We start from the raw sequence: 20,238 nt of genomic DNA, 5'->3' as shown, positions 1-20,238 counted from the left end.
GTGGTGGCTCACACCTGTAATCCCAGCACTTTGGGAGGCCAAGGCGAGTGGATCACCTGAGGTCAGGAGTTCGAGACCAGCCTGGCCAACGTGATGAAACCCTGTATCCACTAAAAAAAAAAAAAAAAAAAAAGCTTGGCGAGGTGGCAGGCACCTGTAATCCCAGCTACTCGGGAGGCTGAGGCAGGAGAATCACTTGACCCCAGGAGGCAGAGGTTGCAGTGAGTCAAGATCACTCCATTGCACTCCAGCCTGGGCAACAAGAGCAAAATTCCATCTCAAGAAAACAAAAACAAAAACAAAAAAAAACTGACTTTCAGTGAAATGACATATAAGGAAACCACCTTTTTTTCTCATCAACATTATAACAAAATGATGACATTGATTGAAAGGATGTTATTTGAGGACCTGATGTATGTCCTTTCATTTCAGACTGCAGTTTCCAAGAACCTAAAAGGACATTAAGTGAGGACTTACTGTACTTATAAAGCCAACACCCGTGTAAGCATCACCTAGGTCAAGGGTGAGCATTGCCAGCATCCCAGAAGCAGACACTTGCCACCTGCGAGGGATGAGTGTGTTCTCCCTCCTCCTTAGACTTTTACGATAAACACTTTTATTTTCCTTTGCAGTTTTGATACAGCTCTGATGACTGGAGGAACTCCAGGGTTCTTGGTCTTGCGCCAATAGGATTAACGACACGGACACACATGGAGTGGTTTTAAGGGGCAAAAAGTTTAATAGGCAAGAAAGAAGGAAGGAAGAAGAGAATAGCTCCCCCATACAGAGAGAGAGAGGGAAGGGGGAGATTTGAACAAAGAGAAAACCCCCTGCTCAGGGTGGAGTGGTGGGAAGTGGCTGCTTACGTGAAGAGGCTGAGGAGGTGGTGTCTGATTTCCATAGGGCCCAGGGGATTGGTTTGACCAGGTGTAATTTACATAGCCCGCAAAAACCCTGCCCTCCCACCTTAGCCCTCTAATATGCAAATGCGGGTCACCATGATGTTCTGAACACATGCTGTTATCTGGAGGTGACCATGACACTCCGTACACCTGGTGACAGGGAAAAGACAGCAGGAATCGCCATATGAGCGAACCCAGTTTCTAATTGCCGGCATTTGCATATTGAGGCTTGCCAGCCTGGCCCTTTAAGCGGCCTTTTCTGTTAGAAAAAAGATGGTTTCGGGGGTTGTTTTTTATTGCAGGAAAATTTCCACCGAGAACCTTTACCCTTTCTATCTGCCTAAAAATTATTTCTTAAGAACTCCTGTATTAGTTTTACTAAGTATCCATTTTACCTATGCGTGCGGACCTCTCTAGGCTGCCGTGTGGCTGGAGAAAGGATGGAAGGCAGCAGGGCAAGGTTTACTGCGGCCTTCCACCTTCCAGGGATGGAAGACTTTCAGGGGTGCTAGATTTCAGGGTGCCATTCACTGCTGCAGCCCTCCCAACTTCCCCTGAGAGGGAGGAAGGAGAGGTCAGTCTTCCCATTTCAGTTGGGAAAATACAGTGAGAGAGAACGAGAGACATCCAAGGCCATAAGGTCAGTATATAGGAAAGGGTCAGCCCTTTGAACTCAGCTGTATCTGGCTTAGCCCAGTGTTTCCCCCTCCCCTCCCCTCCCCTCTCCTCTTCTCTCCTTTCCTTTCCTTTCCTTTCCTTTTCATACACAGTCTCACTCTATGGCCCAGGCTGGAGTGCAGCCGCACGATCTCAGTGCACAGCAAACTTTATCTCCTGAGTTCAAGTGATTCTCCTGCCTCAGCCTCCTGAGTAGCTGGGATTACAGGTGCCTGCCACCATGCCCAGCTAAGTTTTATAATTTGAGCAGAGATGGTGATTCATTATGTTAACTACTCCTGACCTCAGGTGATCAACCTGCCTTAGCTCCCAAAGTCCTGGGATTACAGACATGAGCCACCGCACCCGGCCTAGTCTAGTTTTTTTTTTTTTTTTTTTGAGATGGAATCTCACTCTGTCACCCAGGCTGGAGTGCAGTGGTGTGATCTCGGCTCACTGCAACCTCCGCCTCCTGGATTCAAGTGATTCTTCTGCCTCAGCCTCCTGAGTAGCTGGGATTACAGGCGCGCACCACCACGCCCAGGTAATTTTTGTATTTTTAGTAGAGACGGGGTTTCAGCACGTTGACCAGGCTGGTCTCGAGCTCCTGACCTCAGGTGATCCACCTACCTCAGCCTCCTTAGTCCAGTGTTTTCATCTCTCCCTGTAGCAGAGTCCCACACCTCTTCCCTCTGCAACCAATGAGCCTGGTGTCAGGAAGAGAACGGTTTTGTGGCGGTGAGTCCAGTGCCCTCAGGGTGCGGAGGTGTAGGAGCTTGAACTGGCCACGCGGTGGTGCCAAACACCAGGTCTTCGCATTTGTGTTTCCCAGCCGGGAAGGGCGTCCCTGAGGTCCTGAAAAAACTCTGCCTGCTTCCCAGAGCACAGGGCTAAGGCCCTCAAAGGGGACGGGATACCCACCCTGCCCGCAGCCAGACCTTGCAGGGGAGGCAGGAGCGGGGCTGGGGAGGGTGCCTCAACTTTGCCCAAACCCACCATGCCTTTCGTTGTCTGTCTGCCTTCCTTCCCAAGCCAGAAGCCTGTCCCCTCTTCCCTTGGGCCACCATCGCAGGGCCTCCTGAAGGCAGATCCTGGAGAAGGGACGGGGAACAGTGAAAGTAGGAAGGTGGCTGGAAGGCAAAGGGCAGCTGCCACCCCAGCTGGCCTGGAGTCCTTGGGGGCTTAGAGTCTGTGGCCTCCAGCCTCTCTCCACATCTCCAGGCTGGAGTGCAATGGTGCAATCTTGGCTCACTGAAACCTCCGCCTCCCGGGTTCAAGTGATTCTCCTGCTTCAGCCTCCCGAGTAGCTGGAACTATAGGCGCCCGCCACCACGCCTGGCTAATTTTTGTATTTTTCGTAGAGACGAGGTTTCATGACATTGGCCAGGATGGTCTCGATCTCTTGACCTCGTGATCCGCCCGCTCAGCCTCCCAAAGTGCTGGGATTACAGGCGTGCGCCACCACGACCGGCCCCCTGTCTTCTTTAAGAAAGCTCAGTGGACCTTTTTCCTTCTTGGGGTAGAAGAAAATCCAAGCCTAGCACAACCCTGGCATGTAGAGGGCAGGGGCCCAGAATCACTGGAAGGAGCGGTGGATGGGATAGGCGAGGCTGTCTGCGGACCACAGGCCTGGCCCGAGTGGCTCTGATGAGAAACTGGGGCGCCTGGGGCACCGCCCCCACCATCTGCCCTTCCCCCACACTCCTCCTGGCTGGGCAAATCCCAGAGTCTCAGCCGCCTAAGTGTCTTCCCGGAGGTGAGATTATCCCCGCCTGTGCCAGACACCGCCTTTCCTCCTGCAGCCATGGATGCCGCTCTGCTCCTGAACGTGGAAGGGGTCAAGAAAACCATTCTGCACGGAGGCACGGGCGAGCTCCCAAACTTCATCACTGGATCCCGAGTGAGTGGGGCCCCTCCGGAGCGGACAGGGTCCCCTACAGCCGCCTTCCACATTCCAGGTGTGCCCCAAGGCACTGTAAACAGCTTTCAGCTTTGCCAAAAAACAGCCAGGCATCCCCAGCCCTGGGCCTCCGGGGAGCTCCCAGCGTCTACCCAGTCACGGGGCATTTTTGGTACTTTGCAGATTCAACTTTAGCATGGGCTGAGGGGCAGGGCTTTTGGGAATTTTCTGGAGCCCTAAATGTTGAGAAGAAAGGGGGTCCCAGAGGTCTTGGTATTTGTCCCCAAATGTCTGTTGGGCTTCCCTGGACTGAAGGGTGCGTCTGTGGCTACAGAACTCTGGCTTTGGCCAGGCGAGGTGGCTCACGCCTGTAATCCCAGCACTTTGGGAAGCCAAGATGGGCAGATCACGAGGTCAGGAGTTTGAGACCAGACTGACCAACAGGTGAAACTCCGTCTCTACTAAAATACAAAAATTAGCCGGATGTGCTGGGCACTTGTAATCCCAGCTCAGCTACTCAAGAGACTGAGGCAGGAGAATCACTTGAACCCGGGAGGCGGAGCTTGCAGTGAGCCGAGATCACACCACTGCACTCCGGCCTGGGCAACAGAGTGAGACTCTGTCTCAAAAAACAAACAAACAAAAACAACAAAAAAACTCGGGGCTTATTTGAGGAAGGATTTCCGGACACACAGGACTGTGGGGAGTGAAATGGGGTTCATAGGGAGGGGGTGGGTCCCTCCTCCCTGGGGGGTGCAGGCAGGGTGGAGGTGCTCAGGGGGTCTGAGGCATCTGATGGGGTGTACTGAGTGAGCTGACCCTGGGGACAGCCCTGAGTGTCAGTGGCAAGGGGGTGGCTTCTGCCGGGCCTTGAGCGGTGTGTCTAGAGCAGAGTGCACTGTCTCGGTGACCAGGTGATCTTTCATTTCCGCACCATGAAATGTGATGAGGAGCGCACGGTCATCGACGACAGCCGGCAGGTGGACCAGCCCATGCACATCATCATCGGGAACATGTTCAAGCTTGAGGTCTGGGAGATCCTGCTCACCTCCATGAGGGTGCACGAGGTGGCCGAGTTCTGGTGCGACACCATCGTAAGTCGGCCCTGCGCGCCTGTCCCCTGGGACTAGTCTCTTCCGGCTCACCCACCCGCTTTGCAGGGCTGCTGTGTTTCAGGAAAGCTGGGACTCAAGCGAAGCTCTGCAAAGGCAATCCTGCAGCCTTATTCCCCACCACTGTGCATGTGAAGATGGAGGGGACAGGGCTGGAAGGGGTGACGCATGCCATGGCTGGCTGGTGGGGAGCAGGGCTATCCTCAGCAGGAGTGAGCCGGTCCACTTCACAGTCCTCACATGTGTGTGTGTGTGAGAGAGAGAGAGAAAGAGAGCGAGAGAGAGAGAGATAAGGTCTCGCTTTGTCACCAGGCTGGAGTGCAGTAGCGTAATTATGGCTCACTGCAGCCTCAACTTCCCGGGCTCAGGTGATCCTCCCACTTCAGCCTTCCAAGTAGTTGGGACTAAGGCGCGCCACCACACCTCATTTTTGTATTTTTTGTAGAGACAGAGTTTCGCCATGTTGGCCAGGCTGGTCCTAAACTCCTGGGCTTAAGCAATCCTCAGACTGTCTCGGCTTCCCAAAGTGCTGGAATTATAGGCATGAGCCATCATGCCGGGCCAACTCCTTGCTTTTTATACAGCATGATTAGACCTGGAGATTTTATACAGCATGATTAGACCAGCCTTGGTCTAATCCCCCCTCCTCACATTGCAAGGTTTTTTTTGCCCTCCTCCTCACATTGCAAGTTTCCCCTCCTATTTACAGCACTCCGTAAATTACCCTTATAAGTTAGCTTCCTTGCCTTGTGGGAAAACTCACTGACCTTTAGGCAACGTTTCTTGTGGGAACTTTCAAACATACACAAAAGTCAACAGGAAGAATAATGAACTCACAAGTATCCATCACCCCGTGCCGGCCACCATCAACCCGCGGCTGGTCTTGCTTCATCTCCCAACCCATCCATTTCCCTTCCTTGTCCTGCCTGGTTAAACCAAATGCCAGACACCATATCATTTCATCTGTAAATACTAAAATTTGTATCTCTAAAATATGAGGATATCCCGGCACTTTGGGAGACCGAGGCGGGCAGATCACGAAGTCAAGAGTTCGAGACCAGCCTGACCAACATGGTGAAACCCCGTCTCTACTAAAAATACAAAAATTAGCCGGGTGTGGGGCGCATGCCTGTAATCCCAGCTACTCAGGAGGCTGAGGCAGGAGAATCACTTGAACCCGGGAGGCAGAGGCTGCAGTGAGCTGAGATCGTACCACTGAACTCCAGTCTGGTGACAGAGCAAGACTCCATCTAAAAAAGAAAAAAAAAAAAAAAACAGAGGATATTAAAAAAACTTAACCATGATATCATTATGAAATCTTTTAAAAACTCTAGTAATTCCTTAAAGCCATCTAATATCCAGTCACTGTTAAATTTTCTTTGGTTGACTCTTATTCTTTTTTTTTTTTTTTTTGAGACGGAGTCTTGCTCTGTCGCCCAGGCTGGAGTGCAGTGGCCGGATCTCAGCTCACTGCAAGCTCCGCCTCCTGGGTTTACGCCATTCTCCTGCCTCAGCCTCCCGAGTAGTTGGGACTACAGGCGCCCGCCACCTCGCCCGGCTAGTTTTTTGTATTTTTTAGTAGAGATGGGGTTTCACCGTGTTAGCCAGGATGGTCTCGATCTCCTGACCTCGTGATCCGCCCGTCTCGGCCTCCCAAAGTTCTGGGATTACAGGCTTGAGCCACCGCGCCCGGCGACTCTTATTCTTTATAGATGAATGAGTTTGGTTTGTTTAAATCAACAACCAACCAAAGTCCCTGCATAGTGCTTTGTTGATGCATCCTTCAAGTCCCTTTTTATCTATAGCTCCACCTCCTTTTCTTCTTTTCTTCCTTGACACGGAAATGTTGAAGGAACTGGGTCGTTTATCCTGTAGAAGTCCCACATTCTGATTTTCCTGGTTGTTTTGCCATGGAATTGTCTAACATGCTCCTCTATTCCCCACATTTTTGATAAATTGAAAGTGGGGTCAAGAGGACCTGATAAGATTCAGATTCTTCTCTCTCTCTCTCTCTCTCTCTCTCTCTCTGGTTTTTGGAAGTCTGCCATGGATGGTACCATATACTTCCCTCTGGGAGAAGTACATCACACTTGGTTGTCTTTCTTACGACGACGTTAAGAGTGATTGGTGGGTTTAGGTGTTGACAGCCTGATCCATCTATTCCAAAGCTCCCCCTAGACTTTCACCATTGGTGGCAGATACCCAGACTCATTATTTCGTCAGAGGCCACTGACCTTTTAAATGAGCATTTTGGGGACGGTTTGAACTCTGTTCTGTTGTTCATTAGTTGCATGACCTGGGGAAGTCCCGTCTTCTGTCTGCTACTCTATTCCTTCATTTATAAATAAACAAAACTCTAAGTTAAGGAGTTGTTTTGGAGATTACATGATATAACATATGAGGGTGAATCATAATACAGAGCAATTAAAAATGAGAGCTATTATTTTGAACTAGAATTTTTTTTTTTTTTTTTCCTGAGATGGAGTTTCACTCTGTCACACAGGCTGGAGTGTAGTGGCACGATCTTGGCTCACTGGAACCCCTGCCTCCCAGGTTCAAATTATTCTCCTGCCTCAGCCTCTTGAGTAGCTGGGGATTACAGGTGCCCATCACCACACCCGTATATATATATATATATTTTGTTGTTTTGTTGTTGTTGTTGTTGGTATTTTTAGTAGAGACGGGGTTTCATCATGTTGGACCAGACTGGTCTTGAACCCTTGACCTCAAGTGATCTGCCTGCCTCAGCCTCCCAAAGTGCTGGGATTATAGGCATGAGCCACTGTGCCCAGCCTAGAAAAAATATGAGATTATCTTCTCCACTTTAGTAATGAGGAAACTTAAGACTCCAAAAGGGAAAATAACTTGCAGTGGCTCAAACAAGTTAAGGGAAAAGATCTGGGTGAGATGCCTGGTTCCCTCTTCATCCTGCACATGTTTCTCACAATGTCTAATATAGCTGGGCTGCAGCACCATCCTCTGCCAGTAGGTGATCCCACTCAACATGTTATTCATTTATTAATTCATGTAGCAAATATTTGTTGAACATCTTTCCTTTGTAGCAGTCTCTGTGTTTTTCTTCATTTTGATATTTTTATCTTAAAATCTGTTTTTGTTTTTTTTTTAATCAAGTCAAGGCTTCAGAAAATTGGCTTCTTTGTGATTTCAGTTAGTTTAAAAATATATCTATTGACTTTGCTTAGAGTGAGGGGGTCCTGTACTTTGATTCATGCCATACGTGAGGCAAGGCTTGGCTGCCACTAAGAGTCCCCTCTCCACAGGATACACGTTTGCTAACACATGACAGCTGAGTGCATAGAAGCTGTCAATAAATTCTTGATTAGTTGATTGATTTGTTGTTTGCAACCCCACAAGCTGTTGTGATTCCCGTAATGTGGGCATGGCTCTTTGTTTCCCGTGGAGTCTCTGTTCCTTTTTCCATGTTGATAGTCACATGAGTGTATTGCCTATATCACAGGCTGGTAACTGTTTGTTTTTTCTTTTCCTTCTTTTTCTGAGATGGAGTTTCACTCTTGTTGCCCAGGCTAGAGTGCAATGGCGTGGGCTCGGCTCACTGCAACCTCTGCCTCCGGGTTCAAGTGCTTCTCCTGCCTCAGCCTCCTGAATAGTTGGAATTACAGGTGCTCACCACCACACCGGGCCCATTTTTGTATTTTCAGTAGAGATGTGGTTTCACCATGTTGGCCAGGCTGGTCTTGAACTCCTGACCTCAGGTGATCCACCCACCTTGACCTCCCAAAGTGCTGGGATTACAGGCGTGAGTCACTGCTCCCATAGTAACTACGGGTTTTCCCAATCTCCATGCCCCCCACATCTCCTCACCCCAGCCCATGGCTGTCGTGATTGTGTGCACATGCACACACACACACACACCCCTTCTAGAGTTAGTTCTTCACCTGCACATCCACCTCTTATCCATCCACCCACCTGCCCAGGCATCAATTCATCCATTTTTCCCTTCGACCAATCTTCATTCATAATTCAGGCTTCCATCACTGCATGCATCCATCATGTTCTATCTATCTCCTATCATTCATCCATCCTATCATTCATCCATCCATCTATCTATCTATCTATCTATCTATCTATCTATCTATCTATCTAGTTAGAAAACATTCACTGGGCACCTGATTTGGCCTGTGCTGTATGTTAGGAATGAAATAAGCAAAGCCCCTAGCGCTTAGAGAACTTGAATTCTGGAGGAGGAGCAGACATCTAAACAATTGTAATGCAGAGCAGCCAGTGCCACAACATAAGTAAGTGAGGGCAGTGTGCTTTGGGGCCACAAAAGCATGCTCAGCTTGCTGGGGGCCATGGCGTGCCAAGCTGGGGGCTGCTGAGTCAGGGCCAGAGGTGGCCCCCCTGGCAGCAAGCTGGTTCTGGGGCCTCTCCCTCCCTTGGTCCAGCTCTAATCCCAACAGGCTCAACAGCCATCTGCTCGTCTCTTCCACAAAGAGGCAGAAGGCATTTCAGGCTAATCCTGGCCGGTGGGGCGGGCGGGGTGACCTCTGCCTCTGTGCTGGTGGCCTGGAGGCAGAGCTGAACTGCTGCACAGAGTTTTAGCCCCTTCAAGTCACATGTTGCATGTGGAGCCAGTGCTGGATCGTCTCAGAAGCTGGTCCAAGGAGATGGGTTCTCAGGGAGCCTAGTCGGGGAAACTGAGGCCCAGCATACATACAGCGGGCCTCGCTGAGGCTGCATGGCTGATTTTCCCAGCCCTCCTTCATCCCAAGGGTGGCAAACTCAGCTCCCGTGCTGGCTGAAGCTGTGATGAGCCAGACCTATATCTGCACCATCTCATTTAATCCCTACAGCAGCCCTAATACCGGACAGGAGCAACCTAGGGAACTGGGGTTCAGAGAAGTGCAGAGACCTGGGGTCACTGCTAGCCTGCAGCACTGCCAGGAGACCAAAGCGACTCTCTTGGACCCTGGAGTCCTGCTCCTTCCATTGCCTCACACTGCCCTTCCTGCGAGTCATAGGCTTTGCCGAGCTCAGGGTTTCCTTGGGGCAGAGATGTGTTACAGTGGACCACAAGGGCCAGACGAGGCAGCCGGAGGCTGAGAGCATATGGCCTCTGGAGCCAGGTTTGAATCCTGGCTGCGTCATTTCCTAGCTGTGTGACCTTAAGCAAGTTGCTTTGCCTCTCTGGGCTGTAGTTTCCCCATCTGTAAAATGGGGATAATGATGCTTCTTTTGAATTGTCGTAAGGATTGAAGAGGCTCATAACAGTGTGAAGTGCTTTGCCTGGCACACAGTTAACCACAGTTAGTATTAGCAGCATAGTGAGGGAGCAGGATTCCTGCCAGGAGGGGTTCTGAGTGGAGGCCTTTTGTGGCCCACCTAGCTCTGAGCAGGTAGCCCAGATGCCATCCATCTGTTTCTCCCCACAGCACACGGGGGTCTACCCCATCCTGTCCCGGAGCCTGCGGCAGATGGCCCAAGGCAAGGACCCCACGGAGTGGCATGTGCACACATGCGGGCTGGCCAACATGTTCGCCTACCACACGCTGGGCTACGAGGACCTGGACGAGCTGCAGAAGGAGCCTCAGCCTCTGATCTTTGTGATCGAGCTGCTGCAGGTGGGGCTTGGGGTAGGTAGGGCTGGAGGGCTGTGCCAGCACTGGAGAGGGACAGCGGGCATCACAGGCACCCCCACCCCTCTGGCCACTGGACAGTGCCCTGTTTCTCTTTAGAGAACAAGAAAGGGTTCATAAGCCAGGGGACAATACGAATGTGAAACGACAGTCCTCTGATTTTTCCACAAGAAAGGTCCAATTGGTGCTGGGCGTGGTGGCTCACGCCTGTAATCCCAGCACTTTGGGAGGCCGAGGGGGTTGGATCACCTGAGGTCAGGAGTTCGAGACCAGCCTGGCCAACATGGTAAAACCCCGTCTCTACTGAAAACACAAAAATTAACCGGGTGTGGTGGTGCACGCCTGTAATCCCAGCTACTCGGGAATTTGAGGCATGAGAATGGCTTGAACCTGGGAAGCGGAGGTTGCAGTGAGCTGAGATCATGTCAGTGCATTTCAACCTGGGTGACAGAGTGAGACTCCATCTCAAAAAAAAAAAAAAGTCCGCTTGGAACCACTTTTTAAAAATGTGATTTGTTTTCATTTTGGAGGCATTTTACTTCTATTTGTTATTTACTTCCACTTTCATTTTCAAGAGTTGGGGATTATAACCTCCTCGGTTCCTGTGGTTTGTGGGTTCAGACTTGGTTCTCTAACCAAGCAGGAGAGGCTGCATGGAACTCCACATATCCTCCCACCCAGAGCCCCAGAGTGATTGACAGCGTGTGTTTGCGGGTTGGTGAGAGAGGGTTAGGGCCAGGGTCAAGGTCAGGTCGGGATTCAGCTTATGGCCAAGACTGAGGCTCAGCTTGAGAGCTATGTGAGTGAATAAAAATAAAATAAGAACTGTGTCAACCAAGGGCCTCTACAGGCTTGCTGTCACAGTTGCGTGGTCTGTGCACTGCACGAGGTGCACCGGCACCTCCTCCAAGGTGCCCATTATAGACATTTTACATTGGTATTTCTATAATGACAAGTTTCCAGCAGATGGCAATAGTGTATTGTTCTAACAAAATGAGTATTCACGACAATTTTCTGAATATTAGAAGTGAAGTGTCTTGATGAACGGGCACCTTTTCCTAGTTTGCACAAAGGCATGGATTTAGGGAAGGGTTTTTGGCATTTTTGCTTCTTTCCCTTGTCTGTATGCACTTGACCAGCAAGCATGACTTCAGGGAGCTGTGCCAGGGTCCAGTCTTTCGGGTCCCTGATGGGGTGCAGGCCCCTGGGGTCCCTGCCTCACTGACCTGCAGCTCTGGGGCCAGGTTGACGCCCCGAGTGATTACCAGAGGGAGACCTGGAACCTGAGCAATCATGAGAAGATGAAGGTGGTGCCCGTCCTCCACGGAGAGGGAAATCGGCTCTTCAAGCTGGGCCGCTACGAGGAGGCCTCTTCCAAGTACCAGGAGGCCATCATCTGCCTAAGGAACCTGCAGACCAAGGTCAGAGGCCACTGGCCAAGGGTGGGAAGTGGGGCTGACTCTGGGGGACCTGCCCAGCGCTGGCCAGGGTGGGGCGGGGGTTGGGCAGCCGCCTGAGGTCATGGCTGACCTTCTCCCTGGGCAGGAGAAGCCGTGGGAGGTGCAGTGGCTGAAGCTGGAGAAGATGATCAACACCCTGACCCTCAACTACTGCCAGTGCCTGCTGAAGAAGGAGGAGTATTACGAGGTGCTGGAGCACACCAGTGACATTCTCCGGCACCACCCAGGTGCGTGGGGCTGCAGGGGCAGGCAGCGAGGGGGCGCCCGGCCCAGGGCCACGGAGACACCTGCCATAGCCTTCCTGGACTTTTCTTCCCACCCCACCGGGGCACCGAACCTTGTCTCCACCCAGCCGGGTTTCCCCGAGTGCGTAATTGAATCGTGGGTGATGGATGGGCAGTGCTTGGCGTGGGGGGCCCTTTATTTTAACGTGTGTTTGAACACTTACCCAGGAAGCTCAGCAAGCTTGTGTTTTCAGTGGAACGGTAAACAGGCTTTTAAAAAAGAGGGGCAATCAGTATAGAGAAAAATATTATGCCTGTACTAGTACAGGTGTTGCGAGGATATGGCACCTCCAGTACTACTAGTATTGACTTACCGCTCGAATAGTGCTCACGGTAACACCACCCAGGCCCTGGCGCGTGCATCGGGCTCAAGTCTTCTGTGTTTATTATCTCATTTAATCCTCGTAATCCTCATAATCACCATGTGGGGGAGGTGCAGGGAAAGGGACTGAAGGTTATCTCATTTAGGGAGTGTCTGTAAGAAAAAGAAAACAAAGTTATGAATATAAAATTAGTCACAGGGCCTTGAAAAGGAGAGAAGGAGGTACTGCCATTATGATCATCATCTCCATCTTACAGTTGAGGAAACTGAGGGATCGGGGGTACAGAGAGGTTAAGGATCGTGGCGGGGCTAAGGGTCTTGGAGGCTGGTGAGTCCCAGCTAGGTGGAGGCTGCCTCTGAGGCTGGGCAGGGAGCTGCAGCTGGATGCTCCCTGCTCCCCACAGGCATCGTGAAGGCCTACTATGTGCGTGCCCGGGCTCACGCGGAGGTGTGGAACGAGGCCGAGGCCAAGGCGGACCTCCAGAAAGTGCTGGAGCTGGAGCCATCCATGCAGAAGGCGGTGCGCAGGGAGCTGAGGTTGCTGGAGAACCGCATGGCGGAGAAGCAGGAGGAGGAGCGGCTGCGCTGCCGGAACATGCTGAGCCAGGGAGCCACGCTGCCTCCCGCAGAGCCACCGGCAGAGCCCCCCATAGCAACACCTGCGGAGCTGTCCACAGGGCCACCTGCAGAGCCACCCACAGAGCTCCCCCTGTCCCCAGGGCACTCACTGCAGCACTGACCCCCCTGAGACCCACAGTCAGCCTGACACCTAGGCAGGGAGCAAGTGGCCTGGTCACTTTTGGTTCCACTGACCAGGATCGTGGTGTCACTTTTTAAAATTTAAAATTAATTTTTGAAATCAAAGTCAGACACGCCCATGGTAAAAAAAAAAAAAAAAAAAAAAACCAAAACACACAGAAGAGCTCATGAATAAAGTGGTTTTCTCCCCTACCCCTTCCATCCCTTCCATGCCATGGTTTTAATTGACCCTGTTTTTAATTCTTCTGGTGGTTTTCTCTGTTTCCAAGTAATCTGTTTAAATCAGTTTCCCCACCTGTCGATTTTACCCCATGTCAATGACAAATGAGGATTTGATGCTCTGATCCTTTCTCATCCCTGGTACCCCTCCCTGTCTCCCCATTTGTGATAGTTAGATTTGGGGGTCATCTCTTGGTTATTTTTGTAACTTTATGCAGGACACTTAGAACTCTCTAGAATCCCACTGATTTTAGTGGGTCTTGATGTAGGGTGGGCAAGCCCCGAAACTTGAGCTTAGCCTGAGAGGGTTCTTGGCTTCCCCCAGGAAAGATTTCAAAGGCAAGCACCAGTGGTAGGGTAGAAGAAAACAGCTGTGGCCGGGCACACTGGCTCACGCCTATAATCCCAGCACTTTGGGAGGCCGAGGTGGGTGGATCACCTGAGGTCAGGAGTTCCAGACCAGCCTGGCCAACATGGTGAAACCCCATCTCTACTAAAAATACAAAAAAACTAGCTGGGTGTGGTGGCAGGCATCTATAATCCCAGCTACTCGGGAGGCTGAGGCAGCAGAATCGCTTGAACCTGGGAGGCGGAGGTTGCAGTGAACTGAGATTGCGCCACTGCACTCCAGCCTGGGCAACAAGAGTAAAACTTCATCTAGAAAAAACAAACAAAAAAACCAATAACGAAACAACAACAACAAACAAAACAAACCAAGGAACAAAACCAAAACAGCTGTATTGAAGCTGCAGTGTTGCAACTCTGTGACTGCCCTGCAGAGCAGGGCTACCCCATAGGCAGGGAGCAGCAGCAGCTCAGGGCAGTTCTGCAGTCAGATTTACACCCACTTTTAATTACATGTAGATTAAGGAGCGGCGTATACAAAACTTTCTAGGGAAGGGGTAGTAACTTCTGCGTCCTGGGGTCTTTGCCACGGAAATGGGCGGTATGCCAGGGTGTTGCCATGGCAATGGTAAACTGACGTGGCACCCTGGAGGGCGTGTCTTAGGAAAAGCTGCTTCCACTCATCCCTGTTTTAGCTCATCTTCAAGTTAGTACGGTGTCCAAGCCCTACCGCCTACCTCAGTCTGGTGACCTCCTTCTGTGTCTGATGAGCATGGCAGCGTTGGGATCTTCCCCTTCCAACTCTCTCCCTCCTCTTAGTCCTCCCTAAAGAAGGACGAGTACGAGGAGGTGCTATCACACCAGCGACATCCTCTAGCACCACCCAGGTATGCGGGGTAGGGCAGGGGGGCAACGGAGTATCCGGCCCAGGGCCACGTAGTCAACTGCCAGGGCCTTCCTGGGCTTCTCTTCTGCCCCAAAGCTTGTCTCCACCCAGCAGCGGTTCCCCCAGCGCTAACTGTATCCCTAAAGTTCTGATGTACTTTACTTCTGCATCATCCCTGTTGTTAACATCTACCTTCTGTTCTATAAGCGAAACTAAGTCTTCTGTGCTTTGTCCATAGGTTGACTCTACAATCTGAAAATCAATAAACAGCATTTGCATGACTGTGGCCGTGTAGGCGTGCTTCCCCGCCGGGCCCTGCGCAATGCTTCGACTGCATTACTTTCTCTGTGGTTCCAATTTCCTGACCCCTGGGACACCAGAATGAGGGCATTTCTGGCATCTGGAGTGATAATGTATATTTTAACATGGCAGTGTTTTATGTTTTTCTTCTCTGCTTCTCCTCTTCCTTTTTTCTTTTTCATTTTTTTTTTTTGAGATGGAGTCTCACTCTGTTGCCCAGGCTGGAGTGTAGTGGCATGATCTCAGCTCACTGCAACCTTCACCTCCCAGGTTCAAGCGATTCTCGTGCCTCAGCCTCCTGAGTAGCTGGGATTACAGGTGTGCGCCACCGTGCCTGGCTGACTTTTTGTATTTTTAGTAGAGACGGGGTTTCACCATGTTGGCCAGCTGCTCTCGAACTCCTGACCTCTGATGATCTGCCCACATTGGCCTCCCAAAGTACTGGGATTACAGGCGTGAGCCACCACGCCTGGCCTCTTCTTCCTTTTTTCTTGCAGTACTAGAAGGTTTGATGTGTAAGCCTTCCTGCTCTTGGAGAAAAGGGGTTTCAATTGTTGGATGATTAGGCTCAGTGGTCCAGTGGGCCACATGGTGAGAAGGAACCACGTGAGAGAGGAGGTTTCAGAAGAGGTCAGAGGAAGGGGATGTTATGGCCTGCAAAGGGAGCAAGGCAGGAGTGTCCTGAGGCCATAGCGAGTCCCTCGAGCTGCAGAAGGTGGAACAGGGAGGGAGGCTGGGGCCAGAGAGCCAAGGGACCTCCACTGCTGCCTCCTGGCGGCACTGCCTGTGGGGAAAGGCCTGGATGTTGTCTGGGCAGTCAGAGTTGAGTGTGGCTCAGAAACAGATGAGGGGCCTGGCAAGAGGCATTATTTGGGGGTCAGGGACTGTGGCCCGCAGACTTCCCAGTCTCCCTTGCCCTGTCCATTCTCTGAATGTAGCTGTCCTACCAGCTACCCTTTCTCTTGGGGACAACGAGCAGCGAGGCCCCCCCGCCACTGGTGGTGAGAATGTGGCCTGTGGGCTCCCTGGCAGGACGGAGGCCCGGATGCAGCTGACCTTCTGGCTTGGTCCTGTCTGGCTCATCCTGTGTGGACAGCTCCCCTTATGATGCCTCTGGATGTCTGAAAACAGGAAAAAGGGGATCGGGATTAGGAAGCCCATAGCATGTGGTGGGAGATACCCTGGAGAGAGGGTGCCCAGGGACCCTTGTCCTATTGTTACGATCCTCCAAAGGCAGAGGCTGGGCCAGTAGAACCACTGTTCAGAAACTGCCACATCCCATACCCCATCTTCCTAGTGCAGAGGAGGTGGGCGGCAGACACGGGGAGAGACGCAGACAGCCTCCCACCCAGGGCTCTGGCTGCTGCATGGGTTTCCTTCTGCTCCGTGAAAACCAGCCTAAAGGAAGGGCGTGGCTGGCCAGGTCTGGGCGGGCAGTTGCAATAGGTTTCAGGGCCTCTCTTTCCAGGGGTAGGGGAGAAATCCACTTTTATTCATAAGCTCTTCTGTGCCCTTTGGATTTTTTTTTTTTTTTTTTTTTTTTTTTTTACCATGGGCATATCTGACTTTGATTTCAAAAATTGATTTTAAATTTTAAAAAGTGACATCACAATCCTGGTCAATGGAACCAGAAGTGACCAGGCCACTTGCTCCCTGCCTGGGTGTCAAGGACCACTAAAGTCAGTGGGATTCTAGAGAGTTCTAAGTGTCCTGCATAAAGTTACAAAAATAACCAAGAGATGACCCCCAAATCTAACTATCACAAATGGGGAGACAAGGAGGGGTATGTACCAGGGATGAGAAAGGATCAGAGCATCAAATCCTCATTTGTCACTGACTTGGGGTAAAATTGACAGGTGGAGAAACTGATTTAAACAGATTGCTTAGAAACAGAGAAAACTACCAGAAGAATTAAAAACAGGGTCAATTAAAACCATGGCATGGAAGGAATGAAAGGGGTAGCGGCTTCTTTACCTGAGATCCAGCCGGAAGGCTTTGTTTTCAAGTTGCCAGCAGGGGGCAGCAGAGAACAAGCAGACGGGTCCCCAGGGCAGGAGATGGCCGCTTTGGGCACCGGATGTGGAGGTTCTCCATCAGCCCCAATCATCCCTGACCCCTGTAGGTCGCCAGGTCAGGCAAGCTGGTGACAGGGAAGGCGGCATTTAGAACTAAGGAATGAGGCTGCCAGCAAACTAGGTCCTTGGAGGCAACTCAGTCCCAACCCCTTGTACAGATGGGGAAACTGAGGCTTAGAGAGGGCCAGTAGCTCCTGGATTAGCATCAGGTTTCCAGGAGTCTGGGATGGGGCTTGCTTTTCTTTCTTTTTTTTTTTTTTTTTTTTTTTTTTTCCTGCACTGTGCTGCCTCCTTCACTGGATGCTTCATATGTGGGGATGATGCATTTGTTTTTAAAAAAGGAGAAAATGTGAAACTTATATCAGGCAGCAACCAGGGGCATGCCAATAGCCTTTGTCTGGGGGCAGTTGGAAGGGTCAGCATGAGACAAGCTTGTGTGGGTTTTGCAGCCCCCTTTGACCTGGCATGTCTTCAGGAATCGTTACTAGTTAATCAAACCAAGGCATTTGCTCCCAGTTGGGAGCCACCATACTGACCTCTGGAGTTGACAGACACCCTGAGACCAGAGAGTCTTTTGGGTCGGCCATAGGGGGCTGAGTGGCCCGAGGGACACCTCCCTCCCTGGGCATTGTGCAGGGGTAATAGTTTCCCATGGTGGCTGCAGCAAATGCCACAGACTTAATGGCTTAAAACAACACACACGTGTTCTCTTATAGTTCCAGAGGTCAGGGATTCTAAAACGGGTGGGCAGGGCCGTGTTCTTTCCGGAGGCTGGATGGGAGAATCCATTTTCTTTCCTGCCTGTTTAGCTTTTAGAGGCTGCTTGTATTCCTCGCCTTGTGGCCCTTTCAAAGGCAGCAATGGAGCATCTTCCACTCTGCATCCCTCTGCTTCCATCATCACGAGGCTTCTGCCGGTCCCTGACCCTCCCGTCTCCCTCTGATAAGGACCCTTGTGCTTACATTGCCCACACCTGCCGGGTAATCCAGGCTCACCTCCCCACCTCAAGGAGCTTAATGTAATCACAGCTGCAACATTCCTTTGCTTTAGAAAGTAACCTGCCGGACGTGGTGGCTCACGTCTGTAATCCCAGCACTTTGGGAGGCCGACGCGGGCAGATCACCTGAGGTCAGGAAATTGAGACCAGCCTGACCAACATGGTGAAACCCCGTCTCTACTAAAAATAGAAAAATTAGTCGGGGGTGGTGGCACGTGCCTGTAATTCCAGCTACTGGGGAGGCTGAGGCAGGGGAATCACTTGAACCCAGGAAGCGGAGGTTGCAGTGAGTGGAGATCGTGCCACTGCACTCCAGCCTGGGTGAAGAAGCAAGACTCCGGCTCAAAAAAAAAAAAAAAAAAAAAAGTAACCTATCCACGGGCTCTGGTGATTCAAATGTGGGTGTCTTTCAGAGGGTGCATTATACAGCCCTCCACTGCTACTTAGTCTCTGTGGGTCTCTGATCTGTCCTCTGCCTTGCTGGTCTGTGCCCTGGAGGCTCAGCCTACAGATGTCCTGGCTCCCATGCCCTCTGCCCTCCCGTTGGGTTTGGCCAGCAGGAGGCAGCAGCAGGAGACCTGCTTGCGAGAGGAGGGTGCTGGGCCATTTGCTTTCCTGATTCCCTCCTTGCTGGGCTGCAGTCTGGCCAGGGTTGTGCTCTTTACCTGTGGTCACAGCAGGTGTCCCAGGCCACGGCTCTCACTGGTCTCCAAGCAGTGCCTGCCCCAGGTCCTGCAGCCTCAGCACGGCAATGGTTTCCCACTCCCGCTCCTCCTCGCTGGCTCCCCCCACTCCTTGCTGGTTCCTCAATCCCTCCCGTATCTTCATTCTGCCTCTGTGGCTACCCCGTTTGCATAAGCCACCCATTGGCTGCCAAGACCCTGCCTGAGCAGGTATCACATCTCCACCAGGATGCAGGGAGTAGAGGAGAGCTGAGGAAACTGAGAACATACACGCTGTCTCCAGTTCCTCAGGGGTGTGGGCAGAATTTGAACTTAAGCCCAGATGCCACAAATGGGTATTAGAGCTGGCATTTTCCAGCCCCTGGGGCATGGCTGCCTCCCACCGCCTCAGTTGATGCCCTCCACGGCAAAGCCACCTGCTGGGAGGTCTAACCGGAAGTGATGTCTAAGGGCCTGCGTCTGGAAGTTGTGTGATCTGGGCTCACTGCAACCTCTGCCTCCTGGGTTCAAGTGATTCTCCTGCCTCAGCCTCCTGAGTAGCTGGGACTACAGGCACCCGCCACCATGCCCAGCTAATTTTTGTATTTTCAGTAGAGACGGGGTTTCACCATGTTAGCCAGGATGGTCTCAATCTCTTGACCTCATGATCCACCCGCCGTGGCTTCCCAAAGTACTGGGATTACAGGCGTGAGCCACTGTGCCCGGCCAATGGTGTGTTTTAACAGTGGAGAGGGGAGGTTCCACAGCCACCACAGGGCATGGTGTTTGTGTGGAAGAGCAGCTGGGGACCAGGTGACAAGTCGTCTTTGTGATGCAGTCCACAGTCTGTTGTAGTGCTGCTCTGACCGTCTCTCTGGACGCCACCTACCTCCACGTCACAGGCCACTCTTGCGCTGCTTGAGCTGCACGGTGAGTAAACTTCTTTCAGTTTCCTGCAAGGCCTTTGTTTCTATAGGATCTCAACAGTAGTTTAGGGTGGAGGGGTCTTAGGATGGAGGGTCTGCCTGAGCCTTACCCGTGTCCCAATTTCCCCCCAATAACAGATTCTCACCATGTCAGCTGCCTGTGAGGACACTGGGGCAGTCCGGGTGTGATGGCCCTGATAGCCGACATCTGCATGCGGGTTTCTTTTTTTTTTTTTGAGACAGAGTCTTGCTCTGTCGCCCAGGCTGGAGTGCTGGAGTGCAGTGGCACGATCTCAGCTCACTGCAAGCTCCGCCTCCCAGGTTCACACCATTCTCCTGCCTCAGCCTCCTGAGTAGCTGGGACTACAGGTGCCTGCCACTACGCCTGGCTAATCTTTTGTATTTTTAGTACAGACAGGGTTTCACTGTGTTAGCCAGGATGGTCTCGATCTCCCGACCTCATGATCCGCCCGCCTCGGCCTCCCAGAGTGCTGGGATTACAGGCGTGAGCCACTGTGCCTGGCCTGCATGTGGGTTTTTAATCTTCCTCCCTGGGCTTGCCAAGTTTTGTACCTGGAACGTCCCTCTTGAATTTCACCTTGATCGAAGGGTCCATGAGTGAGCCGTCACCTTGACTACCTCTGAGTGCTTGGGATAGGGGGCTGCTTCCTGCTCAGCCTCTCTCCATTCCTCTCCCGCTTGAGGTTTTAATGGAAAGGTTAGGTAAACCTGCATTCTTATTTACGGTAGTTTCGAGTCTGCAGAGTTCCTGGCCTAATTACAATTGCTCCATTACTTCAGGTATTCTCATTAG

General features: G+C 51.6%; 1 protein-coding gene across 6 annotated transcripts; it reads left to right on the top strand.

The window, feature by feature from the left end:
• Positions 1-3,363: 3,363 nt before the first annotated feature.
• AIPL1 (AIP like 1 HSP90 co-chaperone) lies at positions 3,364-13,195 on the top strand. 6 transcript variants are annotated; one of them, XM_073005528.1, is made up of 6 exons: positions 3,364-3,459; positions 4,440-4,553; positions 9,986-10,174; positions 11,434-11,610; positions 11,735-11,876; positions 12,660-13,195. In XM_073005528.1, the coding sequence occupies exons 1-6, from the start codon at positions 3,364-3,366 to the stop codon at positions 12,992-12,994; spliced, it is 1,053 nt and encodes a 350-aa protein (XP_072861629.1). In that variant the 3' UTR covers positions 12,995-13,195. The 6 variants fall into 6 exon arrangements, with proteins under 6 accessions (XP_072861629.1, XP_072861628.1, XP_072861630.1 ...); XM_073005527.1 differs by having other exon boundaries at positions 4,410-4,553; XM_073005529.1 differs by having other exon boundaries at positions 4,374-4,553; positions 11,807-11,876.
• Positions 13,196-20,238: the final 7,043 nt, after the last annotated feature.

This window comes from Chlorocebus sabaeus, chromosome 16, assembly GCF_047675955.1.
Source record: "Chlorocebus sabaeus isolate Y175 chromosome 16, mChlSab1.0.hap1, whole genome shotgun sequence".
NCBI classification, from domain to species: Eukaryota; Metazoa; Chordata; class Mammalia; order Primates; family Cercopithecidae; genus Chlorocebus; species Chlorocebus sabaeus.
Note: the sequence above shows the minus strand (reverse complement) of the source record. Positions and strands in the feature narration are given on the sequence as shown.

Excerpts from the sequence above, each read along its gene's own strand:
- AIPL1 (XM_008010040.3), top strand. The coding sequence starts at position 3,364 with ATGGATGCCGCTCTGCTCCTGAACGTGGAAGGGGTCAAGAAAACCATT. Across the intron at positions 3,460-4,373 it reads ACTTCATCACTGGATCCCGA|GTGATCTTTCATTTCCGCAC; the intron begins GTGAGTGGGGCC and ends CTCGGTGACCAG. Across the intron at positions 11,877-12,659 it reads CATTCTCCGGCACCACCCAG|GCATCGTGAAGGCCTACTAT; the intron begins GTGCGTGGGGCT and ends TGCTCCCCACAG.